Source organism: Trematomus bernacchii, unplaced genomic scaffold (assembly GCF_902827165.1).
Source record: "Trematomus bernacchii unplaced genomic scaffold, fTreBer1.1, whole genome shotgun sequence".
Lineage (NCBI taxonomy): Eukaryota > Metazoa > Chordata > Actinopteri > Perciformes > Nototheniidae > Trematomus > Trematomus bernacchii.
The window spans coordinates 819,040-828,746 of NW_022988066.1; the positions used below are offsets into that span (position 1 = coordinate 819,040).

Sequence of the window (9,707 nt, forward strand, 5' to 3'; positions counted from 1 at the left end):
AAAAGAATATAGGAAACTATTTTAAATAAGGCTGAATAGAACTATAAAATACGACCACGTTATTAATTGTATACCCTCTCTCTCATCATCATCTTCATCATCCTCACTATGTTGCTGTTTTATTTTTGTACACATCGATGATGTAAAACTAATCATTGCAATATTTGCTTCAAACCACCTGAACACATTCATCAAAAAATAAATATATAAAATATTCTAAAAATAACAACGTTATTATATCAGCATCGACGAAACAAAAATAACTCTTGAAATAATAATAATAAATTGCTACAATTTGTTTTTAAAATGTCCCTCTCCCGCAGTAAAATCACGGGCAACTTCAACAATGTAAAGATTACATAAACTTCAAAAAAAGGCTTATTTCTTCCGTTGGATAAGCGTCTGTATTTTTATTTTTATTTAATAGGAAAAGGCATCATATTTTGTCCAGCTTCGTAAATTCGTTTTCCTATGCAAATAGCCTGTCGCCAATCCTTCAGCCCGGCACGAAAATAAACTCATCATGTCAAACCTGCAGGACGCGAGGAAATTTGAGAGCAGATGAAATATTTCTCGGATGATATAAAAAGGAGCCCTTTTGCCTGAGTTATGGCCCGGATTTTGGCGTTGCTGAGAGGGATGCATGCTGCTCCTTCCCTCCCGCCCCGGAGGAGGTATCATCAGAGCTGATATATGGCCCAGCTCTACATTACCTTTACAAAACAAAGGATCATCCATGCTTTGGGTCGAGGAAAAAAATCCTTCTGACTATATCTGCTACAACTACACCTGAGTCGATTTGTCTTTTATGGCAACATCCGGATAATCCAAATACTTTCAGACTGAAAGCCTAGAAACTCCTGGACTAAAACCTAACTTTTACGCATAAAATATAGGATTGCAATCTCTCCCTCAATCTTTCTCTCTCCCTCCCTCTCTCTCTGCTTCCCCTCATTTACCCCACATACCTATTCTGGTGTCTCACCACACGACTAAATTAGACCAAAGATGATAAGAGCACAAAGCACTATAATAATTCCGCCGGGCTCCTCCTCCTTCTAGCCATGCGTCCTAATTAATGGGACACCCCCAGTCGCAAAAAGCCCCGCACTGGACTGCAACATAGTCAAAGAGTGAGAGGGAAGAGGGCGAAAGTGCCACTGGAGATAATTGATTACCTACCAATCAATGATAACTTGTTAGTAATCGTCAACTCTTTGGACCTCGCCATTTTCAGGGAGGCATCTCACTCCTGCGGACTTGCTGCTCCCGAGGATCGACACTTTGAAGACATCCCATTCTGGAATACGATTTTTTTTCTTCATTCTCCTCCGTGTCTTTTGTTTTTTTTCCCCCCACCTCCCAACTGTTATGTGACTTTTTTCCCTTCGATAGTCTCGCTCGTTTTTAAACCCGCTTGATTATTTCTTTTTTCAACGAAGTCCTTTTTACAACCAATGATGACATCCAAAGAAGTGGCCAAATGTGATGCAGTGGAGAACAGGAGGCGAAGTCCGCTGGACCACTTGCCGCCTCCTGCCAACTCCAACAAGCCGCTGACCCCCTTCAGCATCGAGGACATCCTGAACAAGCCCTCTGTGAAACGAAGTTACACCATTTGCGGCACAGCTCATCTCATTTCGTCCTCTGAGAAGCACCGTCCGTCCAGCATCCCTCTGTCCAGCCGGGCTCTGCTAAACCAGACCTCCCCCCTCTGCGCGCTGGAGGAGCTGGCCAGCAAGACCTTCAAAGGGCTGGAAGTCAGCGTTTTACAGGCTGCAGAAGGTACATCTCGATCCCTAAAAAATACAGTCGAAAAACACCTTTTTAGAATGTCATAATGGGCGTTTCTCTGCACGTGAATTTCTTATTGTATGGCCTGCACAAGATAGAAAATAACCATTTAAATACACACCTGTTTTGCAGCATGTCATGTAATAAAAAGAACAGAAATAATATTTGAACATATTTGTCTTTAACAAATATATTATCGAAAAAAAAGGCGTGTTCATGTTCTGGGCTGCATGGAATAAATCGACACTGCTTTTCTTTAATATTAAGGTCTCGTGTGTCTAGTGAACACTATTTCCCAGTGGGGTCTGTGTAATATCCTTATAATCACCCCTTCCCACAAGAGACAAGGGCTTTAGTCTACTGTTTCTCGTAGGATCACTTTCATTGTTATTTTTGCGTTAGGTTGACTTTTACGCGCACGCTGCTGCAGCGGTGCAGAGGAAGCTCTGCGCGCTGCACCTGCAGGATTCACATTCTCACGCGGCCTCTCTCTCTCTCTCTCTCACAGGCCGGGACGGGATGACTCTGTTCGGCACGAGAAGCACCCCGAAGAAGCGCCGGAAGTCTCGGACGGCGTTCACCAATCACCAAATCTATGAGCTGGAGAAGCGCTTCCTGTACCAGAAGTACCTGAGCCCGGCCGACCGGGACCAGATCGCGCAGCAGCTGGGCCTGACGAACGCGCAAGTCATCACGTGGTTTCAGAACCGCAGGGCCAAGCTAAAACGGGACCTGGAAGAGATGAAGGCCGACGTGGAGTCGGCTAAGGCCACCGGCAATGTCCCTTTGGAAAAGCTCGCCAAGCTGGCGGACCTTGAGAAATGCGCCAACGGCACGCTGGGCCACCCGCGACCAAATTCCCCCAAGCGGGTCGGCCAGCAGGAGCTCGAGCTCGCTCAGAAACTGCGGAACTCGCCGCTGTCTCCGTTTTCAGACCACACAACTAGTAAAGAGTGCTCAGAGGACGAGGACGTGGAGATTGATGTGGATGACTGATGGCACAGCGTGGGGCTGGAAGGTCGAGAAACACAAAAAGACGATGAAAAATCCTCCGGAGGACTTGTAACTTACTGCTTATATTGTATACCATATCTCAGAACATGTACCAAAATGTAATGACTTTTATATCGACACAGATAGACCTATTCATAGTGAAGCATGAACACACAACACGAAATATGCAGTGGTATTTTATGTATTCATTAGCAACCTCTTTCTTCTTGCAAGCAAAGCAATATGGTCTAAAAGTAACTTGTAATTTTTGTACACTATAGGCCAACACACACACACACACACACACACACACACACACACACACACACACCTGTTTCCATCGCTTTTCAAGGCCTATACCCTCACACACCACAATGAAAGTGCTCCAGTTTTTCATATTGTTTGCATGTAAATGCATGATTTGATTTGTGATCATTATATATTTATTTTTACTTTATTATTTTTATTTTTATTTAATAGTTGCTGGTGTTTTTGTGTGAGCCAAATCGCCATTGTGTCACTTTGTCACTGCCGGCTCCTCCTCATCATCATCTGACCGGACCCCCCCCCCCCCCCCACCCCCCCTTGACTTCAGCTCATGTTTGGCGTCCCGATGCTGCTGTGCATGATGATAAAGATGATGAAGATGATGATCGGCAAACCCGGACATTTGTGCGATTTATGGGAATGCTCACGCGACGGCGAGGAAGAAAAATGAATATTGCGGTGATTTTGAAAAGCTATAGGCTACTTTTTAGATTTATTGTTTGGATACAATAGATTTACAGTTATAAATATTTGTTATGTTTTGTACACCTGTAAGTGCCTTTCTAAAATCAGGACATCATTTGAAAAACCAATGCACAGACTGTAATGTATATAGGCTACTATGGGAATAAAATGGCTTTTCTGAATATATCTTTTATGTTGCAATTCTTGAATTAATATCAAGCTTTTTTATTATGAATATAATAGCTTTTTTTTCCTTTTTAGTGAGGACAAAACCAATCATTTTAGAAACACGCTCTCCTTGCCAGAAATGGGCGTGTTAGCCTATCAAAGCGGCCTGTTCAGAGTTATTATTCTGAACTATTTTGTCCCTTTGTGTCCTTTTCTACTAGGATGCTCTAAACATTTTGTGGCCCGGAATCTCACATCTCCTTTCACACCCTAAATGCGTATCGTGGCTTCTTGACCCTTAGACGTGTTTCTCCATTCGTGGCAAAAATTTATGTGAGAAACACAAATCTGGTGCCGGGGGGAAAAAAAGACGAGGATGCCACAAAAACACAAAGTTTTGGGCCAGTTTCTCTCGGGCCTTTTATAGACCTTTTTTGTTCTGCGGGACTGGGCCGTAATTTTGAGCGTAAAGCATGAAAAGTGGGGACAAATGAGCAGCGTTCCCTGGTGGGACGAGCCACAAAGGAGCAGGGCCGGTCCCCCGCAGGCAGCAATACTGAGACAAGTGTGTCCCACCGCACAAAAAGGACGCAAACGTTTGGAGGCCATATGGTTTTTGAAATTTCCTCACAAATTCAGACAATTTGATGGATTGAGTTAACCCTCCTTTTAAACAGTTTAACTGGGCGCGAACAAAGGCCATAATGCCTACATAGACTCTCCCTTCATGAGGGCATCTGCGGCTATTAATGTCTAGCCCTTTTCTTTGCCTGGCGTTTTGAACAAGTCAATGAATTACAATGAAACTGCCCCTTTTCTGTGAGCCGCTTGTCTCTCACCGCTTTTTAGCTCTGGAATAATATGTTTGACTTCTGTCCAAGAAACGTTTTCTAAACAAGAAATGGATTTTGTTGGAAGGGGTTTTAATGTTAAGTAGGCAGCCATAAAGAGTTGAGACTGTGACATTTATGCCAAAGTCTGGTTAGGGGACTCCTTTGTTTGTTTTCTTCTCATCTTTCTTTTTTTTCTTCTTTATTTCTTTTGTCTTTAAGGAGTTTAATGAAGCTGAAAACATGGTGATGTGAGAAAGAGTGGAGCTCAAAAGGCTTTTCTCTCCTTTAACTCTCTTTGTTCAAAGAAATGATAAGTAGGCCTGTCTTCTTGTGACTTGTTTATAGTGTTTGCTTTTTTTTAAACTTTAAATTCAGGACAACCTGAATACGTTTATAGACCTGTAAGTACTTGGAGCCTATCTAAAGGCAAATTAGTCCTACAGTAAAAAAAATCCCCCTATTTAGAATTTATAAGCCACATTTAATAAATGGTTTATAACATTATAATGAAGTTTTAGGCTGAAATTAGTTTTTTTAGGTAGTGTAATTAATGTATTTGTTAACAACCATACATCCACCCATAATGGAGGCTGCTGTTGAAAATAAAGGAAAAAACGTTTTAAAAAAAGGTTTAAATATAAATATTGTCATAAGAGAATTTATAATTATGAGTAAAAAACTGCCTTTGAATTTACACAGTAAATGATCCCTATGTCTTGATACTGCATCATGTTATAGCTTATATATTAAGTTTAATACTGCTCAGAAATGCTAAATAGGGGCGTGAAGTGTTTCCTTTAATTCATATTTATTATAATATTGTTTAGTTAATCGAAGTGACGCTTTTCCAAGGAAAAAAAATTAAATTAAATTATCTTGTAAATTGACTTGCAAATATGAACAAGTCGATTTAAAACTCATTCCTAAAAACTAATCCTTTCTGTATATCACAACACAGTGTGTGTGTGTGTGTGTGTGTGTGTGTGTGTGTGTGTGTGTGTGTGTGAGTGTGTGTGTGTGTGTGTGTGTGTGTATGTGTGTGTGTGTGTGTGTGTGCTGCAGCCTATTCTGAATCAAGCATATTTATGAAGGGAGAGAGTGTTAAGGCAGGCTAAGTTTATGGATTTCACTTGCTTATTTTATGAGGCCTTGTCAGGCGGTCCCGGCGATAAGTAATACTACAGTCTGTGGGACCACTTCGTGGTAATTAATCTGGAGGTCTTAAGTGTATTTCAGTATTTCACTCCAAGATGGAAAAAATCACTACTTCAATCGTCCGGAAAATTGAAGTTTGATGCATGAGTCCCTACTGAAACAATAGTACAGCCCTCTCTCTCTTCATCCCTTCCCCTCCCCTTTTCCACTCCCTCCCTCTCTATTCTTCTCTCTATATTTTATGATTATTTGCACCTTGTGGAAAAACAGTCTCAGGTGCAAAGTGTGAATGAATATTTCAAACACTGGTCGAGTGACATGCTTTCAAATCTCCAGTTTGTCTTCTGAAAAGAACAACAATCAGCATCCATCAACGTATATTTATTATTGTATTATCATAATTATTCTTATTGAATATGTATATAAAAAAAGGGAGGATCTGTAAATGACTTTATATTTGCCTGGATAGCCTGAATTGTAGAGTTTTAATCATAGCCTTCCTGTGGAGCCAGTTAATACTTCAAACTTCAATTTTACGGGCGATTGAACTAAGCATGTTCCTGACAGAATTGATGTATGTATTAATTTCCTTTAACTGTTGATTAATTAGGCTGCGCTGAAGGCTCAAATGGAACAGTTTGCTCGGAAATTTACATATTAATCAAATTCTAGTTGATCATTCAAATAATCCAGGCTATGTGAATTTAAGAGGATGTAGCTTGAAAACATATAGCAGAGGAAATCAGTAAATATATTTTCTGTCCTGCTGCTGCTGCACTGCACTGCACTGTATTAACACCAAGCAGTTAGAGAGTCAGCCTCACCATTTGGACCAAATTGTTTATCCAGTTTTGCTGCAACCAAGTTCAACAAGCAACAGCAAACCGTTGTGCTTGTTTGTCTTATATATTATGCACATGAGAGAGGAAGAGATGCAGATTTCTGTATTCTCATTTAGTTAAAAAAAAAAGGCAATTAAATTCACAGACTACAAACCACTTGATTTGGAAGTTCAGTTGCAATGTTATAGTCGTTGTGGCAGACAGCATATGACTTATCAATAAATACTACAGTTATACAAAAAAATCAATGGCCTTATAAATGTTAAAACTGTTTTTAATTAAACATTGTGAGACATTAAAGGTAAACAAAGTCTGCAGTTAGATATTCATTATTTATGACCACTGTGTCTAAAAAATATATTATTTAAGTGTTTCTAAAGGATTCTTGAAATATGTTTTTGCATTGTAAAAAAGGTAAAAACTGCACCAGCATTTTGAACTATGGGTTTAACTTAAAAATGTAAAACAAATTCATGGCAGCACATACAATATTTCAGATAAATATAACATGTACTTAAAATATAAAAAGAGAAGGTAAAACTGTTGTCATTATGATGGTAAAGTTTCAAAATATATGCTTAATTTCTTTGTGGCAAATAAAAATCAACAGTTGATTGAAAAATAAAAGTGAAATGCACCAATCCCTGATGGAAGTCATCTGAAAGCTCGCCCAATCCTGATGGTTTCATTATTTGAACCATGAGTGAGACCAAAATATACTCAAACTGTGGAATTACATTCTTAATAAAAAACTATAGTTTAAAAAGGATACAGAAAGGAAGTGGAAAACCAAAAAGGAACTGCAGATGTGAACAGGTTTAAACTCCAGTCAGCTGCTCGGCCACAGAGGAGAGAGAGGAGCAGAGACACCTGCTGGTGTTCACAGGGCAGTGAACGCACCACACTGAGCACTTAACCAGCCATGCTGTGTGTGTATTTTAAAAACATGAAGTATATTTCAATAGCATGTACATTTACATCACTGCAAACTAAGTTACACCGAGTTGTGGTCATGATATGTTTTAGTTTTCCTTTCTGTCTCTCTAAATCTGAAGGGCAGAAACAGATTAGAACCCTTTTTAATGCTAAATAGTTTCTTTTATTATCTTTATGTGTTTGACCTACTCTTACAACGTATTTTCTTAGATTGTTTATGTTTGCACAACCAGACACCAAAGCAAATTCCTTGTATGTGTTTACGTACTTGATTCTGATACAAAAATCATTGTCTCTCTGTGGATTGTTTGAAAAATAATCCGAAAACTATATGATACATGCTTTTTATATTCACATTTTCCTTTCTTTTGTTCACATGCATGTTATTTTATTGAGGTTTTTAGTATATGTTGATCTTAGACTTTGCCATTACTATTGAATCTAAGCTATTCTTTGTATATTGACTTCGTGTTTTCTATAAAATTGCCTCTTCCTGCACTGTCAAAATAGATCACGGGCCGCATTTGGCCCCCGGGCCGTAGTTTGGACATCCTTGTTGTATGGCGTCAGTTAACCCCAACAAAAGGAAGTGTAATGACACAGGGCCGGCCCTAGACTTTTGGGGGCCCTAAGCGAGCTTTGGCTTGGGGGCCCCCCTCACTCTAGCGCGTTCTCACTACACGGAACCAATTTTTGTCTTATGATGTTAGCATAAGCACACATATTGTATAAATAAGCATGTAAACACCGTGGACCTAACATCCTCTAGGGGAGTCCTCACCTCCTCTAGGGGGTCCGGGGCCATGCTCCCCCGGGAAGATTTTTTTTTAAATATTGAAGTTAAAAGCATCAATCTGGTGCACTTTGAGAACAAAATTAAGAGATCTATGGATACATCTCTCAACACCCATATGAAACAGAACTGTAAACAGATTTTCTTTTTCTTATATTTTACAAATCACTCCCCTTTTAAACTGTATTCTTGTTTTACTGTCATATAGTATTTCATAACTGTTTTTCATTTATTCTCTCTGGCTGTCCCTCTCATAATGTTCACATAGAAACTAGCTGTCAATAGGAATATCATTCAGAAGAATTATAATTTCATGCAAAAATCTGTCACAAAAAGAGGTTGCGCATTTAAATTCAGGTGTTGTTATGGCAACGTCAGTGGCCAAACAGCCACATTCACTGCTGCAAATACGTTCAAACATGCTGTCGACACGTAAAGCAGTGGCAACTATGCCACCATTTCAGCTGACTTTTTCTCAGAAATACTGTCACATAACATCCATATATTTCAGTGCTAGGTTGATGCTTAGCTAAGCTAACTATGAAACACTTTAACTGACAGGACTCAGAATCAACGGTGTACTGTAAGGTAGCCTCTAGCTTCATGTCGAACAGTAAGTCAACATTTTCCAGAGAGCTTTCTTTGAAATCACCAGGTAACGTTAAAAAGCATAACATTTAGATTGTATGACAAAGTGTTTATTTAATATATCTGGCTAGCTATAGCTACTTGCTAACAGTTTAGCTTACCCCCGCGATTCAAAGTAACGTCAACGTAGCTGTAATTTATGCTTTGCTTACATGTTCGCATAACTTGGAAGTTTACTGACATTTACATACCTTGTTTACCCGCAAGTGGTGGCTCTGGGGTTGTTGTGTGAGCCACCACTTGAGAATTGTCATCTTTTTTAAGAAAACATTTTCTGATGTCCATCTTCAAAAACTCTGAGTCCGACTGACAGTTTATTTTAAACATTGTCACAGCTCACAGGATAGGTACCTGTCAGCCAATAAGACAGATGTTTATTTCCATTCAACTCTCTGGTTGGTCTGGTGTCTTGCCTCTGTTGCATTCACTGAACACGGGAAATTACAATCCTGCCGTCCTCTCTAGTGTCATGTTATGATGAGGTTCAGGTAAAGCACGGTTAATGTATTATATGATGGACTCAATAATATGATACATGACTTTGAGAGTAGGCAATCTAGACATATTAACAACATTATTTAAAGGGGACCTATCATGCAAAATGCACTTTTGTACGTCTTTTATACATGAATATGTGTCCCCGGTGTTCCAGGGAACTCACCAAGTGTCAGAAAACACAACCTTCTCTCTTTTCCTCCATACCCAAATCTCTTAAAAACGGGGCTGCAACGGATCTGATACAGACTGATCCAGATTTGAACATTCCTCTGACGTCAGGACGGCGGAGTTGACCTATCAGGGGAATGAGAGGTT

General features: G+C 39.7%; 1 protein-coding gene across 1 annotated transcript; it reads left to right on the forward strand.

Moving 5' to 3' along the window:
* The first annotated feature begins 1,457 nt into the window (after positions 1-1,457).
* Positions 1,458-2,790, forward strand: LOC117474806 (transcription factor LBX1-like). Its single transcript, XM_034120815.1, has 2 exons — positions 1,458-1,785; positions 2,303-2,790. The coding sequence occupies exons 1-2, from the start codon at positions 1,458-1,460 to the stop codon at positions 2,788-2,790; spliced, it is 816 nt and encodes a 271-aa protein (XP_033976706.1).
* Positions 2,791-9,707: the final 6,917 nt, after the last annotated feature.